The sequence below is a fragment of the Ruditapes philippinarum genome, unplaced genomic scaffold, assembly GCF_026571515.1.
Source record: "Ruditapes philippinarum isolate M1 unplaced genomic scaffold, ASM2657151v2 ctg165_1_1_1_1, whole genome shotgun sequence".
In the NCBI taxonomy this organism is placed as follows: Eukaryota; Metazoa; Mollusca; class Bivalvia; order Venerida; family Veneridae; genus Ruditapes; species Ruditapes philippinarum.
In genome coordinates this window covers 200,099-227,062 of record NW_026859880.1, presented here as the reverse complement: position 1 = coordinate 227,062, position 26,964 = coordinate 200,099, and the positions used below count along the sequence as shown (strand labels likewise).

The following is a 26,964-nucleotide window of genomic DNA, read 5'->3' as shown; positions in this document are numbered from 1 at the left end:
GTAGCATAAACTACATACATACACATACAAGCTACGCATCTTGTGTTTGTGCAATTATTCATCTGTGTATTGCTTGTGGATTAATTAAGCATTTGTAGAGTTATTGCCCTTGACTAAGTAGGAAATTTTCAATTTTTAATTTCTAAATTTTTAATAGTCAAGATGTACACCTGGTATATTGCGTTTGTGGATTTATTCAGTTTTGTTAGAGTTACGCACTTGACATGTATTAACTGTCAAAATTGCAAGCGTAGTTCAAAATGTATTTGACCTGGACGCATGAAACATTAGAGGTATGCTTGGAAGCATGTTAAGGTTTTCATCTTAAGGGTTTGCTTGTATATTTGTTACGATTTGTATAGTTATTGCCCTTAACTTAGTAAAAACCGTTCCGAAATATTGTGTTATGTGAATGATGGGCTTCCATTGTCAAAATTCAAGAATTGTAAACTTTCTTAAGTGTTTCTTTTGAAACTACTTTAGGAAATGCGAATGTGTATGCCTGTAGCAATATTTACTACGCTGGAATTAAAATTACTTTTTTTCTTCCTTTACACTTTTATTTCTTTTATTTTTTAACATAATAATCCTTTACTTTTAACGAACTAAAATGAACTAACAGAAACAAGATAACAATTCCTTTTGTATACCACGTATTGCACTTAAAATCACTAAAAAATCATTTAAATATAATTAAACATAAACCCGCCGGTGACAAACCCGGCGGTTACAACAAATACCCGGAGGTCACAATTTTAATGCCAAGCCGGCGGATAATAACAAAACAAACAATTCTATTATCGCGTTCATCGCGACACTCCCGGCCAAAGTTTATTGTTAATCAAAATCATCATTATGATAGTATTCTTGATCGGCACTCATGTGTGTCACAATTTCATTTTGTCCAATGTATGACGTCGTCTTTGTAAATGTTAATTTCAAAGTTTGAGTCCTTGTTGTAGCCTTTGACGGCACTACATCTGTGCATTCGTTGTCAATGTTTCCATGTGCAGACATCACTGCTTAAAACCACTACATCATCCTCAACACTTATATCACTATACTGGTAATCACAAACATCAATTTCATAGTCGTTGTTGTTTTCGTCTTTTGAACTTACGTCATTTATATCATATGTAGCACTCACGTTATCACGAATAAAATCATGATCACTTTCTTCACTTCTTTGCTGCGTATTAATGTAATCACTTTCCTGTTCACAATCATTATAGTCAAGTTCGCCGCCGTTGTCATCTTCTACCAAGCTATTATCATTTGTTTCATCTCGTTTCTTATTTTCCATATCATTTACGTTTATTTCACATTCTCTCTCATCGTAATCTTCTGCTTGCATTTAATTTTCTTCATTAGGTATTCCACACTCTTTGTGTTTTTCTTCATCTTCATTATTACTGGTTAAATGTCCCTCATTTTGCAGAAGAGTCAGGTCAAAATCCAATATTGTGTTAGCAAACTGTATTTCATCTTGATTTCCATCTCTTTCTGCTAACAAACTAAAGATAATTTTATCTTCGCTCACGTCTAAATAATATTCACTCTCCTTTAAAACTCCTCTATTTGCACGTAATGCTGCATCCCTTGCCAAGTCTGCTCCATATTTATGCTTTAAAATCAAATGTTTGCTGAGGTAACTTCTTCTAATAAATCTTGACGAACAATCTTTTTCTACACAGTTCCAATATTCTAAGATTGTATGCTTTTCTTTGATATGCCTTTTCAAATTTCTTATATTTTTATAACTTTTATTGCAGGTATCGCAATATCACAAAGGCATTTTTTTCTTTTTTTTACTTCCTTTTTGGTCAATTGACACAAGCATAATGATTCAGTTCTTATTGAATTATGCTTATAAAATGTCGTGCAAATCTTTCAAATTTACTACTTCGCCGCATGAACACATCTGCGGATGTTTCTAAATTCAAAATTTTACTATTTCACGTTAAAATGTTGAATTCTGCTTAAGCCAGTGCTAGGGGGCGTGGACGGTAACTTGCAATTGCCAGTACCGTCCATGAACAGGCTCAATCAAACCGAGCCTGCAACATTTTCAATTTTGCCGTGTCGGGCTTTCTTTAGGGATTCTGTATTTATCTATTTCACGTGAATTTCATGTTGTAGTTTTCACTCTAATACAATGCTCCGCCGTCAAAAAATTTGCACGTGAATTTCATGGCTAATGTTTTATCGACAATTCTAACACGACCCGCATTTTTTCCTATTGAACATAGAAGAACCGAAAGTGTGTGTTATTATGCTATAAAATCACTGTTTGACTTTCTATATTTAGACACGCGACGTAACCACTAAAAATGTGACGCGCTGACAATAAGTACGGAAACAAATCATTCGCCATTTAGCTAATTATCATGTACGGCAGCTTTTGTTTGTTGATGTCGTGTTAGAATCGAAATAATATATCCAAATCGGTGATTTTATTGCTTGATAACATCACTGTTTGTCGTTCGGATGCGCATCATTATATCACTCGGGCTACGCCCTCGTGATATAATTCCCCGCATCCGAACTCCAAACAGTGATGTTATTGAGCAATAAAATCACAGTTTGGGATATATTATTTCTTAAGTATGCTTCGCCGAGATATACGTTTTTTACATTACACATGACATTTTTTAAACGACTCTTAATCGTAAGCAATTTAATTGCTTTTTGATCAAGATTTTAGCAATTTCTGCTGCTTTGCGGGGCGGGCGAGATATTTGCTCGTATTTATCTATTTTATCATTTTCAGTACTTTGAGTTAATGTATGATTGATAGTTGAGGACATTTCAAAAGCAAATAATAGTTTGAGTGGACGTTTAAGCACTTTTACCGATGGTACCATTGCTGAGCGTACATTTCCGTCCTGACTTGGGATGACTTGGGATTAAATCAACGTATTTCAAGCTTTTACTTTCGCAAGGCAATATGAGTAGTTTTCGTATAAATCTAGCAGCTAGTGTTGTCACTCTTAACAGTTTTGTAAGTGAAGAAAACTTTGCAATGTCAATTTCAAAAGGTTACGAAAAAACACCTAAGTCATTTTTTTCCTTTTCAGAACAGTCATAACTTTTTCAGAATTGTCGTTTTCATAGTAATCACAAATATCACTATCATTGTTAAAACTTATCCACATGTCTTCTGGCTCTTGTAACCATAATGGACCATGCCATCACAGTTCGCAATCGCTAATTGTTTTTACCGAACAGCCTATTGATGCTATATCTGCTGGGTTTTAGTTGCCTAACAAATTTTATACCTTCGTCTGATTTTATCTCACTAATTCTGTTTTTTACAAACACTGGTAATTCTTTCTTTCTTTGGATCCAGTGAAGAACACGCTTAGAATCTTTCCATAAGTATTTTTCTTTGATGTTTAACTGTAGCTGATTACTCACGAATTTCAAACAGCGTACTCCTATCAAAACTGCCATTAATTCTAACCTTGGGATAGTTTTTTCTTTCAAAGGCGCAAGCCTACTTTTAGCAAACACTAAATCAACTTTTGTTTCTAATTTGCTTTTCTGATGTAAATAATTGCTGTAGCATATGCTTTTGCCGTATCATCACAAAACACAACAATCTGTATTCGGTATCTTCGTCGTATTTCTGCAGTGAAACGGATCGAGGTATTTTAAAATCAGAAATCGATTTTATATCACTTTTCACATTTGACTAAAATGTCATCATCCTCTATTAAATCATCCCAATAATATTTTTTCTTCCATATTGATGGCAGAAGGATCTTTCCTTCCAGCACAACTGGACACAACAATCCTAGAGGATCGAAAACATATGCAATCTGTTTTAAAATCATACGTTTTGTCAAAATGCTTTTATCAAACGACACAGATGATTCATTTAGAGTAAGTGTGTCGTTTTTCTGATCCCATGTATGTCCGAGTACTTTGATAGAGATACTTTTTGTTTGGTCTGTTGTTGGAATCATTTCAGTTAAATGAGAATTATTTGATGCCCATTCTCTCGGATTCATAGAGGCATTAGCAAAAATTCACTTACTAGTCTTGTACAAATCATATGCTTCTTCCCATGTATTTGTACCTGTAATTACGTTATCAACGTAGATATCACCTTTAATTTTGTCAGCAATGTTGATGTTGTATGATTCTAGATGGCTCTGAAGAGAGGCACCTAACAAAAATGGGCTTGATATTATACCAAATGGAACACGACAAAATCTGAATTCTTGAACATTATCACTACTGACAATCGGTCTTTTTATAACTTTTATGCTGTGTTCTCACCGCCGATCAGATCAACTCGATCAAGCACGATCAAGCAATCGGGTACCGGTCTAGCTCTGTCTGCATGCGTGAACGGGGGTGGTCGGATCGGTCTACCTTTGTCGGCATGGCTCGGGATTCCTATCCGCATTTTTTTGACATGTCAAAAAATTCGAGTAGCGATCGAGTAGATAAGCGGTCGAGAAGTGATCATATAGTGATCAAGTAGAAGATCTAGTTGATCGAGAATAAATCGTGTAACGATCTAGTTTGGTCTAAATCAATCATCGAACTTCTATCTATTTTTTCGATTACACATTTACTATGTTGGTTTTGTTTTGTATCACATCATTATATTTTTTTCAACATTTCTGGTTTGTTTTTCATTCTTGCTATATTTGATTTCAATCGATCCAATGCAATCTCACTGTTTTCTGGCAGTTCTGGAGTTTCTTCTTTCCAAGGCCATGTTACTTGATACATTCCGTTCTCATATCTTAATGTATCTTTAAATTTATTTAAAGCAATTTCATCATTTCTATTATCTTGATTGTCTGTAATTCCCAACGATTCGATCTTCCAAAAGTCTTCCAACTCTGGTTTGGTTTGAACAACTGAATCAACACTAACTAGCAAACACATTTGTGGTGCTTACACATGCATTTGATCCATGCGTAAGAATAAGCATATTTGTTTCATTTTCATATACACTTGTTTCCTGTATTCGGCCTGTAAGTATCCAACCAAGCTTTGAAGCCAGAAGATAAAGTCCTGGTTTTACTTCCATTCTTTGACACATTACAATATCTAGGTAATAATCATTTCCTAGTAATAAGTCCACTTTTGATGACTCTTTATTTGATGAAAGGTCTTCAGCCATGTTCAAATTTGTGAACAAATGTTTCATATGTTCGTCAGAAAATAATTTAGCTGACTTTTTCTGTACGTTTCCACTAATTACCGGTACAATATTGGCATTTATTTCAATGTATTTGCCAGTACTAAGTTTCAAGCACACTTTTGTAGAATATGTTTTAATTACCTTAGGTTTGTCCGATCCAAAGGTAACTAACTTTATTTCTTCTTCTTTTAATTTCTTTACTCCAAGTTTGCTCGCTAGAGACTCTGTAATATATGTCCTTTGGGATCCCGAATCAAGCAGAATACGTGCATTTTCACTCGTAGTCCCAAATGGACTTTTTACTTCCGTTCTTGCTGTTTGCATTAAAACACTTTCATCACAGGACACAAGAACACTTTCTTCATGGAGTTCATTGTTGTTCAATGAGTCTGTTATTTCAGGATTAACAACACAAAATTCACCTAATCTAAACTTTTTAGGACATAAACTACGATGGTGCACATTAAATCCACCACAGTATACACAATTCTTTTTTCCTTTACATTCAGCGGAATTGTGACCTAATTTAAGACACTTTAAACAGCTTCCTATAAGTTTTCCTTTTCGTTCTGCAATCGTGCGAAAAGTAGGACACTCATCACTCCAATGTTTCTTATCACAATACCGGCATTTCTTAAACTTCTTGTCAGCAACATTTCTTACTTCACTTGTAACCAGAGCTTCAGCTGAACTTAAAGATTTACCTGAATGGTCCTGTGTACTCTGGTTTCCGTAGAAAACTTTACGTCTTTGCTTCTGCTGGTTAGGAGAATTCATTTGTTTATATCTCCGTGATTCTGAGAATGGTAGCTTTTGCTCCGCTTTCTCACGAGCATTCACATAAGCTTTGAACTTATCGCGAAGATTTGCCACTGTCCATTTATCCTCTGTTCCTTTATGCATTTCAAGTTGAAGCAAAACTTCTTGAGGTAGTTTTGAACGTATCATAGAAACAAATACATCCTGATTTATGTTTTGATTCAGGACTTCGAGACTTCGAAGATGTTTTTCAACTTGGTCGAAAAATTCCCTCAAACTTTCAACTCTGTTATACGCTGGAGTTAAATTTATCATCTGATTGTAATGTAGATCAATCACTTCTTGTATATTCCCGAAACGTTCTTTCAAATATGAAGTGCCAACATGTAATTTTCGTCAGAAAGAGCGAGACCCATTACAGTACGTTTTGTCTCTCCGTACAGCTTATTTCTCAAATATGTGAATTTCTCAATATTTGATAGCGACTTATTCTTATGTATTGGGCACTCATGAGAGTTCCAAAATTCTAACCATTTAAGCTTATCACCATTATATGATAGCAAGTCTTACTTTGGCATTTTTACCGATGATCGCATTGCTTCTTTTGTCTCGTTCATTTCTAGAATTGCCTGTTGTTGTTTCATTTGACTAACAACAATATTTTGCATATCATGCTGTAGTTCTAAAATTTGATGTGCACTTACTGTTTCACTTTTAAGTTTTGAATCCATAAATTTCTCCTTCAATTTGTTAAGAGAGAAACACATATCCACAACTCCTTTACAAATTGTGCAATCTTCATCAAGAATAGATTTTATCAACACGTCATCTTTTTCACTAAGTACACATATCAATTTATCCGTTTGATTTTCAAGTTTTTCTCGGAAAACATTCATTTTCTCAATACAGCGCACTATAAATATATTCCTCTTTGTCACTAAAATCAATATCACTTTCCAAAATCTCTTGCGCATTATTAATTTCCGTTTTTAAGATGTTGAGATATCTAGTCCGCACACCTTTCAGGTACGTGATGTTAGGCATTTTGAATCTCTGAATGAATTTCCGACAATTTTTTACCCTTTTGAATTTAATTCTATATTTTAGAACTTATTTATTTTCGATTTTCTATCCGGTTCGCGGGACCATCAATGTAGCAATCATTACTACGCTGGAATAAAAATAACTCTTTTTCCTCCTTTAAACTTTTATTTCTTTTATTTATTAACATAGTAATCTTTTACTTTTAACGAACTTAAATGAACTAACAAAAACAAGATAACAATTCCTTTTATATACCACGTATTGCACGCAAAAATCACGAAAATCATGTAAATATAATTAAACATAAACCCGCTTGTGACAAACCCGGCGGTTACGCGGTCACAACAATTTAGTGCCAAGCCGGCAGATAATATCAAAATAAACAATAATATTATCGCGTTCTTCGCGACAATGCCTATTATTTTGGCTGTATCCGTGTTCTGTTCTGCAACTATTATGTTTCTTTATCCAATCCTTTAATCGAAGGTAACAAATTTACATATAAATCTTAACACCTGACCTTACGTGAAAAAAATCAAAATATTTTCGTTTCTTCCGTTGCATATAATACAGAAGCAGGTTTGAAGACTTACAGCCTGAGACAAGACAAATAAATAAACAAATGAAATGTTAACTCGAATACAGAATATAGAGTTTAAGCTCTGTTTCCAGTTGCAGAGCTGCTGCTACAAGAACACATGTACACAGTAACTTGTTTAATAAAACAAAAGAAGATTCACAAAGTTAAATAATCTTAAGACATGCATGACGTTCCACCCCCTTTGACCGAATATTTACGAATTTTTATTACGGAAATCAACAACGGGTAGTTAAAAAAAAACGGCGCCTCTTCTCTATAAACGATAGAACCGTCCGGTGAGCTCAAAATGTTGAGCAATAAACTATGAATCGGACGTACTTGGTTCGATTCCCGGACGATGCAGGTAGCTTTCGTTGTGATTCATCATGAAATCCTTTTTATGGTCATTCGCACTGTACCTCTGCTCTCGTGTATACAGAAGGTATAAGTTCATTGCAAAAGTGAGGGCAACTAGTACTGGGTAACAGCATTGCAGCCTGTCTGGGAATGCTGTGGTGGCTGAATTGTGCTCTAGTAAATTCAATGTGGCGTACTGCCAAAATCCGTAGTGAAAACCGCCAACACCACCATTTTAAACGATAGTTAATAATTTAACATAACATCCGGCCATGGTGACTTATAAGTCACATTTAACATATAAACATTGAGAATAATTCACATGATAACATACAATGGAAGATACGAACATGTAAATTTGCTGTTGTTCCATATAAAGTTAGTTGTTTACAAAAGTATTTTAAAGGAACCCTTTATATGCCTGGATGTGTGGCAACGAACGCTCTCCATACATGTGTACCTCTAAAAATGCTTGAGCTAGAATCATCAAAATTTACAGGAATGTTGATCTGCACGTCAAGCTGTGCACCTAGGATTTTGCGTGTGGATTCATTCAGTTTTGTTTGAATTATTGCCCGATTTCTTTTGTAATTTTCATATTGTGTAGAGCGTAGTCCAAAAAGTATTTTACCTAGAGTCATAAAACTTTCAGAAATATTTGTTAGAAAGTTTAGTTGTGCACCCTGGTGTTTGCTTGTATATACGTTCAGAATTTGTAGATTAATTGCATTTGAGTACGTAAAAAGCGTTTCAAAATGTTGTGTCATGTGTACCTTGAAAAACAGACTCAGCAAACAGAACAGGAATGTTTATCAGCATATGGAAATGTGCACATGAAGTTTGGATTTGAATAATTCAGTTTTGATAGAGTTATTGCTTGACCTAGAGTCATGAAAATTAACAGGAAGGTTGTTTGACTTGACATGTGGAGTTCTGCACCTAGCGGTTCGCTTGTATTTTATTTTCTTTTGGTTTATATACTGAATTTATTTTAATTTGATTGTGTTGTTACGAGCCAGGCGTAACGAGAAAGAAAATCCAGCAACAAACTTGTAACAATAACAAATTTATTACAGAAAAATTATTAAAGAAAATCAAAATAACAAATTATGTGTACAAATACCTGAAGTCCAAATAAAAATGTAAAATTAAAATGTCTTATCTGATCCTGGAATGATCCTTTGTGAATAACACATTTAAATCCAAGTTAAATCCAAGAACACTTTAGAATAAATTCCCACAATAAAATGCACAAGAATAATTTTAACTTTTTTTAAATAATCCAAGCTCCAATAAATCACGTAATATCCAAGTTGAAAAATACTCCAAATATATTGATGACTTAAAAGGTAACTGATGACTTAAAAGATCACTGATGACTTAAAAAGGTAATACGAAAGAAAAATGTCTTCTATATATATTAAGCTAAGAAGTTTCTAGAATAGTCTTCCATTTACTACAGTAATCATAATCTAGCAACTTCAATAATAAAGATCATTCCAGAAGTTTCTATCTAAATATAATGCATGAGTTTTCTACAACAGTTAAGAAAGTTCTAGTACATACACGTGCATGAGTTTATGTTCTAAAAATAGAACAATGATAATATTGTAAATACCAACTGGTCAGATATAAATTATATACATGTAATATGTTGCATACATAACAGTGTAGGAAGCTATAAGCTTATAGATACACTTTCGAATCCGTTCCTGGAACCAACCGGTACTGAGCAATGAGTGTAAAGTTTCTTGCTCAAGGAAACAACGACTTACCTCTGACTGGGTTTGAACACATGCAGCTAGCGATAATTAGATTACTAGTCCGACGCGTTTACCACTCGGCCATGCGCCACTTTTCTTTTAATCATACATTAGGATAAAAAAATTGCAATTTTTAATTCTTAATATTTTGATAAATCAAGATATCAACAGTTGAATTATTTAATTACATTTTTAAACCCCAACCACTGAGGGATAAGGGAAGTGTTCCATTTCCTTTAGTAGTACACTGACAAGAGTGACGTGTGGGTGCACCCGAAACCTATGGACATATTTCTAGTTTGCTGTGCTTTAATTAGCTATAACTTTGTTTTAAAAAATAATGATTGTGTTCACACTTAGACACAAAATTCTTTGGACAAGACCTTCAAGAAGACTTGAAATCGTCCGGCACTCATCAATGACCTGATTGCTTGCTTTTTGCTATAATTGGTTTAAACTTTATCAAGAAAATCAAGAAAATATGAATGATATGTCTTCATGACTGAGCACGACTTCCTTAAGGACAATGTCTTAAAATTATCCAACTCGCTTTGACCCTGACCTATAAATAACATTGACTTTAAAGGTCGACTTCTTGTAATTGCGCATTTAATTAGGTCATAACATTGTAATAAATGAATTGCTTGTCCTCACACCTGTGCACATCAATCCTTGTGACAAGTCATTTAAGAAGATAAATTAAAGTTGACCTTAATTTTATCTTGATCGTTAATGTCAAATAAAGTGAACTTTGCTATAATTTGCTATTATTTCGTTGTTGTTGTTTTTTTAGCTCGGCGTTGTCTTTGAAGAAAGTAAAAGTTATTGCTATAGTCATGTTGGCATTTCCGTACTCGTTGCCATCCGCAAACTTTTACATTGATAATGACTTCAATAACTTTTATTTCTAGGAATATGTTCTTGATACCTGCCAAAAACACCCCTGTGGACAAGACCTTCGAGTACACCAGACTCACCTTGACCTTCATTTAAATGTCAATATTGCTTGATTTTTGTTGATTTTGCTACAACCCAGTAATTTTTGAATGGATTACATTCAAACCTAAACACAACAACTTTTAGGATAGTCTCTTAAGTTTACCAGAATGACTTTGGCCATACCTCATCAATGACCTTGATCTTGAAGGTCAAATTATTGTTTTTTCTCATTAACGATGTTACTATGAAACTGGCTATTACTTTGCTATTAACAGATGGATTGTGTTCCTACTTAGATACAGCATTCTTAAGGAAACGACATTAATGTCACTGATGTTTGCTATAATTGACTGTAACTTTTTACCTGACCAATGCATTATATTCATACTTTAACAAACTTGACATATAACAATGCGAAACAAAAATACATACGAGTCGATATGTCGAGTTTTTTACTAAGAAAGTTTAAGTTTGATATAATTATGCATCATTTTTTAACTCACAAAATATACCAAAGACATACTAAAGTAGCTAATAGCTTTGTTATACATGGATAAATAGTCATCATAAATGGACAAGACAATCCTTGGGTTAGGCTTTCAAGCTGATGAAACTTAATTTGAGCTTGGGATTTAAATAACATTGACTTTAAATGTCAAAATACTGATGGTTTAAGTTTTTCTGTAACTTGCTGTAATAACTTTATTATAGTACGTCACGTACAATCGCAGTAATCAGTAGATATTAACTATGTCAAATTTGTTTTAACTCTGATAGCTAGTTTGAAATAACAATGCTATTTTAAACTTGGGAAAATATCCCACATATTCATCTAAATATCGACATACTTAACACTCCCCGGCAAGTGCTAATTATATACAATTTTCAAATCTTTAAGTTATGATATCATTGATGTCGTTGATTAAAAACACATCAATCTATAGAGGTATCAACTAGAGCTTAAAATATCAATGCCATACCACAATGGAAATTAAATGATTGAAGTTTGATTTCTCTAATAGGTAGTTTGATATGACATGGTGATCATTTTCATTCAGAAGACTGAACTATCTTTCTTAAAAATATTGCTGATCACTCTCTTTAAACAAGGCAATTAGATGTAATTATTATTGGTAAACTGATGAGCTTCCTTACGGATTATCTATCTGAAACTTACACATCAAATTGATAAATTATTGAATAAATGTCAAATATAATGATACTTATTTTCCTTCCTCGAACAAAATTATTTATTGAGTGTGTTCAGAATATATCGATCAACCCTCGTATTAAACTTGAAACATTGTCAAGTGGACCATTCCAAGCCTTTTTAGCTAACCTGAGTATGCTCAGGGTGAGCTTTTAGGATCTATGATTGTCCGTCGTCCGTCGTCCGTCGTCCGTTCACATTTAGTTGTTAACACTCTAGCGGTCGCATTTTTGCCTCAATCATCATCAAATTTAGTCAGGATGCTTATCTAGTTGATAGTTCGAACATGGGTCATCTCGGATGAGAAACAGGTCACAGGAGCTAAAAATAGAAAAAAACATTGTTAACACTCTAATGGTCACACATTTTTTATTCAATTGTCATCAAACTTGGTCAGGATGATTGTCTAGGTAATTGCTCGGATGGATTAGGACATGGGTCATCTCGGCTGAAAAACTAGGTCACAGAAGCTTAGAATAGAAAAACCTTGTTAACACCCCAGTTGTAATATTTTTGACTCAATCATCAAACTTGGTCAGGATGCTTGTCTAGGTAATTGGTAATTGCTTGGATGAGTTCAAACATGGGTCATCTCGGATAAAAACTAGGTCACAGTCCCTGAGCTTAAAATAGAAAAACCTTGTAAACACTCTAGCAGTCATATTTTTGCCTCAATCATCTTCAAACTTTGTCAGAATGCTTGTCTAGGAAATTGTTCGGATGAGTTCCATGGGTCAGGTGATCGATTTATAGCCATGATGGCCCTCCTGTAATAATTTGCACTTGTGTACGTTTCATTAAGATCTTTTGTATTATCAACCTAATTTTAGAATGACAAGTGAAATTTGATATTTTAAAGGACCAATTAGAATTCTACTATTATTCCCTGAAAAAGTAACAGGAAGTCACATACGGACTTAGACCGAAAAGTAGCTAGTTAGGCTGTAATTAGCAATAATTTCGCTATCCATTTATGGATTCGATTTTATACTTGAACAAAAGATCACTGATAATGAAACTAAAATGTTTAGTATTTTAAATATGACATTGACCTTTAAATTACATTGGATGTCAATGCTAAATATTTAATTAAGATTAAGGATAAATTGGTTATAAATTTACAGATTTCAATTATACTTGGACAAAAGATCTATTTTGAAAAAATTTTATAATATGAATTTGAACATTAATTGACATTGAACTTCAAGGTCAAATTATTAATACTTGCTTAAATAATCATAACTTTGTTCTTTTTAACGGATTTATACTCAGAAAAAAAGAATCCTTATAGAATACTCGTATACTAGTATTTAATAGTTCAAATATGATCTTGAGTTTTTATGACTTTAACTGTTATTGTCAAATCATTGAATTGAAGAACTCATTTTACAAAACAGACATGTTGTTTGTTTGTTTCATTTTACGCTTTTTCCTAGCAGTATTTCAGTCATATAGGCGGGTAGTTTCTTAACCATCGTTCCTGGAGAGTTACACCAGTACTAGACTTCCTTCGTCCGTGCTAAACTACCAAAGCATCTCCCGGGGATGAACCCACACCAGAGAGGTAACTGGATTAGATATCATCGGTTCTAATCCCTCGACCATGGAGGCGGTTACAGACATGTTGAATTTCTCTGATTGACATTGACTGTCACGGGCATTTTATTGTACTTTGTTAAAATTGAAATAACTTTGTAATTTGTACAAATAAATTGATTTTTTTTATAAAAGAACACATACGACAGAAAGAACATGATGAATTATTTTGACCTTTAAATGATTTTGACCCAAGAGGTTAAATTATTTAAATGTGCTTATGTTGTAATATTTTGTTATTTAATTACAGATTTGAATTATACTTAGAGAAAGAACACGTATGACAAAACTGACTGTTGAAATATTTTGATACGACTTGACCTTTAATTGGCTTGTACCATTTAGGTCAAATTATTTAAATTAGCTTAAGTTACTGTTGTCATTACTTTCCTATTTCTTTTATCAATTTGATTCATTCCTGAACAAAATAATATCTATGAAAATCATTGACATGATGATTTATTCAACTGTGACCTGGACCTTTGAATGACCTTGAATGTTAAGGTCTATTACGAAATTTGGTATATTATTTTTTACATGCAAATGATGTTTTCTAAGAGTATTTCTTTACAACAATATTCTTTCTCCGATGTGTGCGACTTGCGACTTTGAAAATAAAATAACAAAGCCAAGCGTGATCCATGCCAGGCGGCGGCTCTTGTTTTCTTTTTGCATGATCTTATGGCTCATAAAGGTTAAACAATTAGCAAAATTTCTCTATATACTGCAGAATCTTCGATTGAAAGCACCCCGTTGTTTAATGAAGGAACAGAAGAAGATTACTGGGAATTGGTGCAAGGAAATGTCAAATGGAATAAAAATTCATTACAAGCTGCATGTCAACAATATGGAATACATTCAGAAGAAGTCAATAACATTAACGAAAGAGATATGCCATGATATCCAAGCAGGATCTGAAAATATTGTTAAGGTCTGGCCATCCTACAGAGAAAATGATAAAAATGATGTTATATTTGTTGTGGAAACAAATGAGCATGTTGACTCATCAAAAGAAATAAATTATGACCAAGATTTTGAAATAGTTTTGAGACAAAAAATGGAAACAAACGATGAAGACATGTTGGTTCTTAAACATGAATTTAATACAAAGTCGTATATTGATGATGAAAAAAATAAGGAAATAAAAGATGTAATTAAGAAATATTCCAACACATTGCAAAAGCAACATAGCAACCTTATTATGATTTGTGCAAGTTCTTTAAAATCCTTTGGATTTCCAAGTGGAAAACATTCAATGAAAAGCGAAGACTGCATTGTCCTTTATGTTCACATTAAAGGGTACATTCCTTTAGATGAAGATTGTTTTCCAAAAATGTTAGACGGCTTTCCAGTTGATGTACGCGAAACTGTTTTCCAAATGTATGGAAATAAAAAACCAAGTGATTTTTGTCAAAACTTGAAAATTGGCTGCGAAATAGGTCCAAACCATATAGAAGTTTATGGAACAATTGGAGGTTTCATTGAACATGAAAATCACGGACTGTGTTTAATGACATGCGCACACATTTTTCTTGATGGTGAAGATCTAAGAAAAAACCACACTCCTTTAATAATATGTAATCAACCCAGTTTTAAAGAAGGAATAGGAGAAACAGAATCAAAACGATGTGGGGAACTCAAATTTCATAAAATGGGTAAAGTCACTGAAGGCAAGGCATCCGTTGATGTAGCATTTGTGAAAATCGATACTCGGAGACAACCGGTTAAAGGGACATTTCCATCAATTAGCTCTGAAGACTTGATGAAGTCAGGTATATATACAATTTTAAACTTCAGTCCTTTATATTGATTAAACTCAAATTTCACCATAGTTCCCCTGGTATCTTTTCACTATTTGTGGAATTCTATGGAAATATCAATGGGATTCGACTTGAAATCAAGAAAGTTTTACTAAAAACCATTTGTACCTTTGACAAATACCGCTGGAATTTCAAGTTTATTTTCACTGAAATTCCAAATAAAATCCACTGGAATTCCACATAAAATCATTTACAGATAAATACGACTTGACTTCAAGATAGAATTCCAGACAAACTTCACTGGAATTCCAGTAAAACATCACTGGATTACCAGATCAAGTCTACCAAAAATCCACTTGAATTCCAGAGACCTAATGGTTATTAATAGTATGCATAATATCTTCAATAGTGTGGTTTTATTATTTTGATTATTAAAAAAATCATTGTTTTTTTATATCCAATTTAATTGATAAATGTAATCAAAGTACATGTATGTAAATTATGACATTTGCGATAATTATGAAATTTCGGTTATTTTTAATCTTTTTAGCTATTGATTTTTTCGTTGCCAGTGCTGTTGCTTGTGCCGTTGCCGTCCGAAAACTTTCTTTACTTTTCTTGTTTTATGGATTGTCTTAAACTTTGAACACAATAACCATTTGGACAAGTCCTTTAACTTGACCATATTGGAATAGATCTCCTCTCATGAATGACCCTGATTTTCAAGGTCAAATGTTAAAAATTTACTAGGTTTTTCATATTATTGGCTATAACTTTGTCATTTATGAATGAATTGTCTTCATACCTGAACCCAACAATTCTTTGGACAACACCTTTAAGTGGACTCAATTAAATATGATTTTGAAGGTCATAATGTTTAATACTTCTTAATTTTTGATGTACTTGGCAATATCTTTGTTGTTTATGAATGAATAATCTTCATACTTGAGCACAACTGCCTTAAAAACAGTATTTTAAAGGACATTTAAAGCTAACATAGGACAAAACTGACCTGTCGATTTTTTAGAATGACATTGACCTTACATTGGCCTTTACTATCAATAAAAAGTTATTGAAATGTGCTTAAGCTCTCATTCTTGGTTATTTTGTTATGAATTTGATTAATTCTTAGACAAAATATCACATATTTAGATAAAACAGATTAATTTAAATGTGACCTTGACCTTTAAATGACATTGATCGTCAAGTTCAAATATGAAATTATTTTTTGTTCAAAGAAGTTAGGTTTTCTAAGAGTTTTCTTCTCTACAATATTCCTCGTCGTAAGTAGTACGAAACAAGTTGAGCGTTGCCCCGCTACCGGTGGCTCTTGTTTTATTAAGTTTATTAATGGTTATAACCTCTGTTTTGTTAATTACCCTACAATCAATATTAACTTATTTGATATTGAAATATATTTTTGAATTATAAACTCTTTTATTTTGATTCTTATTTCTTATGCATAAATGATCTGTTACGGACATTGTTTAAATTTCTCATAAAGACACAAAAGTCAAAACAACTTGTTGCATCTACTTTGTGTTAGATATTACAATTCCAGTCAAGGTTCTGATAAATTGGCACTATTAATTCAAATTCCACTAGAATTTCAGCTGAACTGGTATTGATATTAAGATTCCATTAGGATTCCACCTGAACAGGCATTCTATTTAAATTGCGCTGAAATTCCATCTTTACAGAAATTTTCAAATGAACGGCATTTCTATTCACATTCCAATACAATTCCACCTGGTATCTAGATTCCAGTGTAGCTTTACTTGAATGCCATTCGTTTTTGTCACTAGGACTTTGCTGGATGCATTCCTGTTGTGTTATACTAGTCGCGGTCTTTTCTTGTGACAATGTGTCTGTCGTTTGTCGTTATCCTCATTTTTTTTAAACAACATCTACTTCAAAACTACTCGATGTATTTTGACAAAACTTCACAAAAGTTATATTTTAGTTTACGGCCGCATTCATTAGTTAACGTAGATCATAGGAGCTTAAATCTTATTTTGGAAATGAACACCTTTGATATTTGGCATGCAGCATATCTTTTCGTCATATACAAAAGGAGCCAGACACTGCAAATTTATAAACAAAAACTTCTTTTTCAAAATACGAGGCCTATGTCTTTGATATTTGGTAATTGATGTAATCTATTTGGTAATATGTATTAGTTAATTGTGAAGTAGACCGCCACAAAGCATAGTTAATCATAGACCTGCGGTCAGAATTTGCCCTTCCGGGGCGTGGGAGTCATAGATTGCCGTTATGTACATATAGTATTACTTTAAAGGAAAATTATACCCTCCTGTTTCAAAGGCTAGAGCTTAGATATTTGTCGTGACACAGTGTAAGCCTCTTCAATGTTGTTTAAGGTTAAATACCAAGGGTCAAGAGTGTTCTTTATATAAGTAAACAATAAAGAGAAAAAAATGTTTTCTGCCTCGCAAGAAAGCTAGAGCTTAGATAATTGACATGAAGCATTGTCTGGTGGACCTGTAAATCAAAGCCTTTTGCCTCGGGGGATTCACTGACCTATTATTGACCAGCTTTTTAACGAAAACTGGTCTTTGTTATGTTGAAGTTGTCGGTGGGGGGACGAGCGGACATCATCTTTCGGTTTCCACTCAATAACTTAAGTATTATAATTATTAATGTTTAAGCATGCATAATGTAATTAGCGTAATGCGATTTTTGTATCTGTCAGAAGTCAACGGGATCGTGATTTATAAATTATACAGTAACTGTTATAATCAAAATTACACAGAAAAACTTAAAGATATTCCAAAAAAGTTATGTACGTGAAGACATTTACTCAAAATAAACTGGATAGTCGACGATTAGAACATAATTAACTTAAGAAAAGCTTATTAGTGATTTACATATATTGATAATAAGTTAATGACAATAAACGTTATAATAATTATGCACTAATTTATTCGGCCACAAAATTATCTAATTAACAATTCCACTCAACATATTTCAGAATAGAAATAAAATAGGCCCAGATAATACACAGACTTGCAATACGCGTATCAAAAAAAACACCAAAATACATGTGTAGTAGTATAGGATGCGGGAGAATGCCAGGATCCACAGGATCTGCCCCCAGGCCCTGTTACAATGACGTCATCGCGTGAGTCACTAATGAGGGGTCATTAAAAGAATACGTCATCGCGTGAGTCACTAATGAGGGGTCATTAAAAGAATGCGTCATCGCGTGAGTCACTAATGAGGGGTCATTAAAAGAATGCGTTATCGCGTGAGTCACTAATGAGGGGTCATTAACAGAATGCCTGGCCCTACCCCCCGACCCTGTTGCAACGACGTCATCGCGTGAGTCACTAATGAGAGGTCATTAAAAGAATGCGTCATCGCGTGAGTCACTAAAGAGGGGTCATTAAAAGAATGCGTCATCGCGTGAGTCTTTATTAGTATATGACGTATTACGCGTGAGTCAACGTTTACTGACTAATAAAGGATCATTAAGAGAATGCCTGGCCCTACCCCCGGCCCTGTTGCAACGACGTCATCGCGTAGGTGTCCTGTTGCAACGACGTCATCGCGGAGGTACGCGATGACGTATTACGCGTGAGTCACTAATGAAGGATCATTAACAAATTTGGTGTTTGGGTAGCTTATATCAAGAGACAGTTTTGGATTGCTATCCAGGTGTCTGTGATCAAGGCCAAGGGCACTGTTGCAAAAAAATAATAAAATAGAAATTCAGTTTCTGCTCAATTTCTTTAGTTTGCTTTGGCTTATTGACACGAAGCTTGGTGTATTATAGCTTGTATCAAGAGGCAGCTTGAACTTGCTACCCAGACGACTTTGATAAAAAAAATATGATAAACAAGATCATCAAGGAAAGGCGGCGTTCAATGAACACAGCTCCAACCCGACCCAGTAACAAGTCAGTGGCAAGGAGCCAAGGAGGACCCCAAATAAAAACAGGACAGGGCACAAGACAGAGCACGGACAGGTTAATCACTAAAAGATAAATAATTTGAAACTGATAAGGAATTCAATGAAAACAAATAAATGATTGAATAATAGGCCCACAAAGTCAAAGGGCACAGGGGAAGGAGACAGGAAACCGGGAGAAGGGGGGGGGGGGGGTAATCAAAGAAATAAAAACTAGGGGTAAAGGGGAAGATACTTACCGTAGACGAGATAACAACAAGGGACACAAGCAAAAGTGTCACCAAAACAGTATGAAACAACATAGACATACATCTGAGGAAAACAGAGGGGCGCCGGCTTGGAACGGTCAGCAGCATAATAATGACTACTTGGGAGTTTAAACCGGTTAATGGTGCACCAAACCTCGCTCTAAGCCCCACCATGTTCCTATAAACAAGAAAGTGTAAATAAAATGAATCCCCGCCAACTGAAATTCTAACAGTTGTTATGGTTCAAAAGGTTAAATAAGTAAAACACTAAAATGATCATGTAGAAACATATAAAAGTAAACCCAATGACCATAACAAAAGTACTCGATGTCTTATAGGAAGACAGAGCAACAAGAAAATCACCTACAAGGGCCCGATGAAGCAACACAGAAGACAAACATTAAGGCAATTCAGTCTCAAAAGGCTTTAAGAACTGTCCATCATAGTCTCCCACCTGGTCCGTCAGATGTAATCAGAAGAGGAAAGCGTAGCGTCCAACTGTAAACGGGTTGAACACTAAGCATGCGGTATGTCTTAAAATAGTAGGGTCCTTAACCCCTTTTAATAAAACGTTTAATTAATTTAGTAACCACAACAGAAAAATTACAATGACCCAAGATCTTACAAAGTTTGTAAACAACATCCCTGTAAACATCAGGCTGGCTAATCCCTTGTCGCTGAAGAGTCTTTAGATCACTATTGAATTTTGAAATAAAATCAAAGTTACGATTGTAAAATTTTGTAAAATATTGTAATGAAAATATTTCGCTCGTTAAAATCCTTTACGTTGCTACAAGCCCTAGCGAATCTAATTAACTGAGATATATAAACCCCGTAAGATGTTGTATGCGGTACGTCTCCATCCAAATGAGGATAATTTACTATACTAAAATTAAAGTCATCTCTTTTATCATAGATTTTCGTGTGAATAGAATTGTTTTTGATAGTGATATGAAGATCCAAAGATGACGTAGTTAAATTTCAAGAATTTGTTTTATTAAGTTGTAGCTCAGTAGGATAAATTTTAGGCACCATTTGATCAAAATAAGAGTTATCTAAATTAAAAATGTCATCAAGGTATCTGGAAGTGTTATTAAATGCTGTTATAACCTCTTGTTGTGTATTTCAGAGAGACACAGCATAAAATCTCTTTCATAGCAATATAAAAACAAATCAGCGACCAGGGTGCACAATTAGTGCCCATAGGAATTCCTATTATTTGTTTGAATAGGGTATTACCAAACCTGACATAAATATTGTCTAAAAGAAAAGAGAGTGCTCTACAAACTTCGTCACAGGTCCACATAGCATACTGTTTTACAATACAGTTTGTAAAGATGGCTTTTTGAGAGTTACATGCAAGATATGTAACTTTTTCCCGTGCAAAGGTTTTCTGAATAAGGGAAATTAGTTTATCATTAATTAAATTATGTGGCAGTGTAGTGTACAGGGTAGAAAAATCTTATGTACTGACAGTTGAAGCCTGATAGTTCTTAAGTTTTAATTTATCCAGAATTTCACCGGAATTCTTAATGGACCAAAATAGATGTTTACGGGCATTTTCGTACACTTTATCACAGTATCTAATTACATGTGTTTTAATGGCAGTCAAACAAGACGTTAATAAAATAGAAAGTTTACTTGTTGTGCTAAATGTAGAATTAGCAATGAATCTGGCTTTGTAAGGTTTTTTATGTAATTTAGGAATCCAATACATAATAGGAAGTTTTAGTTCTTTTTCATCGATTCGGACTTTTAGACTGGAAATATTAGTGAGATGATTGTTAACAATGTCTTTTTCAGAAGCAGCAATATTTGAATACACATTAGTACTATTAAGTTCCTTATTTAAAACGTTAATGTAATGGATACGTGATACAATAATAATATTATTACCCGCCTTGTCCGCTGGTACCAAAACAAATTTTGAATGAAAAGCTTGAATATCCTTTTTCAGATGTCTTAAAGTAAGTCTCTGTTTAAGTATATTAAGTATTCTGTATTAAGGTCCTTTTAAGAATAATTTACGAATTCTATTGTCTGCAATAATATCAAAATTACCAGTGATAATATGGCCAAAATCTAAATTACAGAATTTAGAAGTATTGCAGTCTCAAGTAGTTGGAGTATTAGACTGAATATCTAAGTCAAACCAAGAGGTCAAAGTCAAGGCCACTGTTGCTAAACGAAATACAATTTCCACTAAATAACTTGAGTTTGTTTTGGTCTATTGACGCAAAACTTTGTATCTTGGTAGCATATATCGAGAGGCAGCTTTGGATTGACACACAGATATCTGTTATCAAAGTCAAGGTCACTTTTGCTTTAAAATAGAAATTATGTTTCCGCTCAATAGCTTAAGTTTGATTTGGCCTATTGACGCTAAACTTGTTGTATCTGTAGATTATACCAAGAGGCAGCTTGGGATTGCTAACCATATTTATTTGATCAAGGTCAAAGTCACTTTTGCTAAAATTAGAAATAAAGTTTACGCTCAATAACTTCATTTTGTTTTGACATATTGACACCATACTTAAAATGTTGGTAGCTTATTTCAAGACGCTACTCTGGTTTACATCCCAGGTAATGATTAAGGTCAAGGTAACTGTTGCTAACAATAGAAATTCAGTTTTCGTATAATAACTTGGGCTAGCTGTGACCTTTTGACAGAAAACTGGTGAGTGGGTAGCTTATATCAAGAAGCGACTCGGAATTGTTATCAAGATAAATGTGATCAAGACAAATATCACTGTTGCTAAAAAAAGAAATTCAGTCCCTGCATTGACCTATTATTACCAAATTTTGTATGTGCACAGTATATAAACGATTTGAACCCCAACCGGATCTTGTGAGAAGATCTCAGCATCTAAATGTACAATCAGGCGTAATGACACATTAAACTATTAAAAATCGGCTTGAATTTAATATGTTACGGTATGTTAACATTTGAATCATATTAAGAAATAATTTATCTTTGCTTAAATATACATCCATAACCTTTTTCGTAAAATATATGCGCATAAAACGATGTGCTCTTCGCCTCATGTTTTGTTTATGTCAACACACGCCGATTATACAAGCAAATGTATGCCTAAAATTGTTTTACTTCACTATAACTCATATCTGAATCTTTAATTTAATGTCTTAACCTCATGTTACCGGACAGACACTTGTGAAAATATCTTTGAATATTGATAAAACATAGTAAATAATAGAGGCGTCAGTCCGTCAGTCCTTCCGTCCACAAAACTGGATCCCACGATAACTTGAAAAGTACTGAAAATATTTTTATGAAACTTGGTATATGGATAGATGGAGATTATGCACGTCTTTTTCTTTTCTTCCTATGTTGAAAATTCTGGTTGCTATGGCAACACATAGGCTGAAAATATGGCAAATTTTACACATAAACTGGATCCAGTGATAACGCAAAAAGTACTGGAAATATTTTTATGAAACTTGACATATGGGTAGATGACAGTCTTGAGATAATGCATGTTTTTTTCTTTTCTTCCTATGTTGAAAATTCTGGTTGCTATGGCAACACATAGACTGAATATTTGGCAAATTTTACACATAAACTGGATCCAGTGATAACTCAAAAAGTACTGGAAATATTTTTATGAGACTTGACATATGGGTAGATAGCAGTCTTGAGATTATGCATGTCTTATCTGTTCTTCCTATTTTGATAAAATATCAGTTGCCTTGGCAACAAATATGCTTAAAACATGGCATTATTTGTGATTAGTCAAAAAGAGCTGAACATTTTTATGAAATTGCATCTTTAATTCAAGAGTTATCTCCTCTTTAAGAATTTTGCTTTTAAAATGTTATATTTTGGTAACAGGGATGTTTCAAATATTAACTTTAGAGTGTCCTCAGTCCGTCTGTCTGTCTGTTCATAATTTTTTTTTCCTGTGATCACTTTTAAAGAACTTTTCCAACAAATTTACTTAAAATAGAGAAAAATTGAAACATTAGCCAATGGCCCTTTAGAATGTTGATGGGGTTCTAACCGGTAGGGGACTTATGGATTGCTTGCAATTCTATGATAATTGCTTGTTTAAACACTGTTTTATATTCTCAGATATTCATTGATATTCGTTGTCTTTTTCTGACATGTACGACTTTTATTCTTGTATATCTTTCATAGACGTCGACAATTTTGGCATCTTTTTAAACGAAGAATATTCGGGAAATTTTGAAATTTTAATTGTCAGTGTTTCAGCTATTGTGTTTATAAACATCTTTTTTTCGTTTACGTTATTGGCTGTGACGCTTATTGTTTTATAGTAGGAAATTTTATTCTGATCATTGTTTATTCTTATTTTCAAGTTGCAGTCTGGATGGCGAAAAATTATGTGGTCAATGATGGCATTGAAATTCTTAGTCTTTACTGAACAATATATGCAGTTGTATTCTTCCATGGTGATCCGAAAGAAAAATATGCATAGCATTATATATTTTATTAAACAAATGATTAACAATATTATCAGTTAAACCAATTCTAGGTAAATACCTTAGATCCCACCTTATATACTAAAATTCTGTTACAATCATTTATATTTTCTGGCAATAATTGATACAAAATCGCAATGAACGTAAACTTTTCTCCAATAAATCTTTAAAAATACTCACAAGTCAGGGTACAGATAAATTCGTAAACTCACAAGTAGGGTTCACAATCACCAGCAAGTAACGTTCAGTTTACGGAAATGACATCCTTGGTAAAACTCTTAAATTTATGTTCAAGATACAGCAATATGTTATGCATATGACTAAATTATCGTTTTGTTATTGATTACTTTAGTAGTTCGATATCACAATTCAATGTTTAACTAAATCAACATTGGAATAAGACGGATTTTTGTTCGTGTTCAGTGTTAATCACCTGAAAGCTGTTCGTGAGTTTCGATTATTTTATAGCCTTCGTGCTAACGTTTATGTTTTGCATAACTTAGACGTTTAATAAAGTTTCTCTCTTACAATATAAATACAGATTTACTAACCTAACGTCCATCAGTATCAATATAAATACCAATATCGTAAACAAGTGAAGTGGCAGAATATGGCTGACACTAAAATCTTCTCACAAGATCCGGTTGGGGTTCAAATCATTTATATACTGTGATGTGGGTAGCTTATATCAAGACGCAGCTTGGGATTGCTCCCAGCTGTATGTGAACAAGATCAATGTCACTGTTGCTTCAAAAAAGAAATTCAGTTTTCACGGAATAACTTGAATGTGATTCGAGCGATTGATACCAAATTTGTGTTGTTGGTACCTTTAATTTTAAGCTATGAAATGTTACATCAGCTGACCTAAATTTTGACAAAATGATATACTTTCTGGCTTCTTAACGTACAACAATGACACTTTCATCATGGGCACAGTTTCAGGTGTAGGATCAGATAATCTAAATAGTCAATAACATCCTTGAAATTCAGAACGTGTTCAGTGTTAGCAATTGTTATAAGTCACCGTCCGTTATCGGGCACTCATGTTACATAATGGGATGTGTATCCGTGTTCAATTCGAGCAGACTTGTATTGAGGCGAAAAAAGTTGCTTATTGCTTGAAAATACGTTGCTTAAGTTTTTTGCGATCATAGAAATAACTCATTACGTCAACACGGGTATAACTTCCGTTCGTCCTTGCACACATCTCTTTATAAAACACCTCCTACTAACCACCGGGTCAATAATATCAAAACGTTTCATGAATGACTCTTTTAAGAGTTAATCTTCTTTAAAAGGCCATTACATATAAATTATAATTGCCATGGCATCAAAATAAAAATCTTTAAAAAAATCATCTCTTCTGAAAGTATAGAGGTTAAAGTTGAGAAAATTAGTATGAAATGTCTTGAAGAAGACATCTATATAGCTTTGTCAAATAATAGCTCTTGGGTCAAAAGTGACCCCGCGAAAGGGGTTCATGGTTTTTTTTATTCATCTATAAAGCAAATTCCTTTAAAATCATCTCTGTTGAAGCCATAATTGTTCAAGTTATGGTTAGAGCTCAGGTGTTTTGCATGCAACATCAAGTGTTAGCTCTCCACTAAGGCATTTTAGAAATAGCAATTGGATCAAAATTGACCCCACCCCAGGGGTCATAGTGTTTCCTTATATGTAAAAAGTAGAGTCTTTAAAATCCATTTCCTCTAAAACTATAAAGACTAGAGCTTAGATAATTAGGATGAAACCCCATATAGTGAACCTCTTCCAAGTGTGTTAAAATAAAAGCCCTTGGATCAAAATTGACCCTGCCCGAGGGGGTCATTGTTTTATATTAGATGTATATAGTAATTCATCTCTAAAATTCGATAATTGCCAAAAAAACAGCATGTAGTCCTCTACCAGGTTTGTTAAAATAGCCCAGGGGTTAAATATGAGAACGTCTAAGTGGAAGAAAGTGCATTCCTTATCCTTTTGTTGTATAATCCAAAGCAGCTATAAAGACTAGAGCTGAGATATAATCTTGTCGGTCTCTACAAACTTTAAACAATTAATTGTTCTGGTAAAACAAGGGTTTGCCTCTTATATATCTTGTAACATCGTTTTAAAACAATAAAGGCTAGATGCTGGAGCTAGATATTTAGCAGAAAACACGACGTAGTGGACATATTCAAAGCTTGTCAAATGATATTCCCGAAGACGAAATGCTCCCTGCTCTAGGGGGGGGGGTCATTGATTTTTCTAGTTTATAGTGAAACCCTTAAAATCATCTATCCTTATTCTAAAAAGGCTAGAGCTAGATAAATGATAGATCCCTACTCTTACCTTTTATTTGAATAGCAATAGATATAACCACAAACATTAACAGGTGTTCTTTTGTTAACAAATATTTTGTTATGAAATTCTTATTGCGTCTACTAATTTGATAATAAGAATTGATCTATACATAGACATGAGAGAATAAAGACTATTGCCAAACAAACAACGATAAATTATTAGTGACCCCAAACCCAATCAAAACTTAAAGGGCCACCTTAGGTATGTTCCTTGTAAATAGGAGACATTGGTAAAAATTTACAAGGCTGCATACAGAACTGTAAGCACAACTGACATTGACTTTGCGACCCCCAGCACAGGACCATCTAAGGTATGTTTTTTCTAAATATGAAAAACATCTGTGTATAAATAAAGGCTGTATGGTCAAAAGAGTAAAAAATATTTTTCTTAGTACTGGTGACCTTGATCCATCTGACCCCTCACTCAATCCAAATGATGCAAGTTATTATCCTTTCAAAAATGAAAAGCATAAGACAAAAAATAAACTTAAGGATGTTTAAGCAAATGTGTAGAAATCTACTAATGGCACCCTTAACCTAGACCAACTGACCCGTAACTCGATCAAAAGGAAGAATATCATGAAAGCTATCTCCCTACCTAAAATGAAAGTCATCTGAATCCATTTTTTAGCAATGGTGACCTTGACCCGCCTTACCCCTAACTCAATTCAAAGGAAAAAGACCACACAAGTAATCATCCTACCGATTATATATTAAAAACATCAGTAAAATATAAAGGCTGTATAAGCAAATGTGTAGAAATCTATTATTTGCACCCTTGACCTTACACCACTAAGCCTTTCCTCAGTTAAAATGA

At 33.7% G+C, this 26,964-nt stretch overlaps 1 protein-coding gene across 1 annotated transcript in view; it reads left to right on the top strand.

Annotated features, from left to right (window-relative positions):
• Positions 1-26,964, top strand: part of LOC132758190 (uncharacterized) — a 59,281-nt gene that overhangs the window by 5,423 nt on the left and 26,894 nt on the right. The window contains exon 3 of the mRNA XM_060749745.1: positions 14,143-15,184. Within this exon, the coding sequence (XP_060605728.1) occupies positions 14,173-15,184 (1,012 nt within the window). The 5' untranslated portion in view covers positions 14,143-14,172. The remainder of the gene's footprint in view (positions 1-14,142; positions 15,185-26,964) is intronic.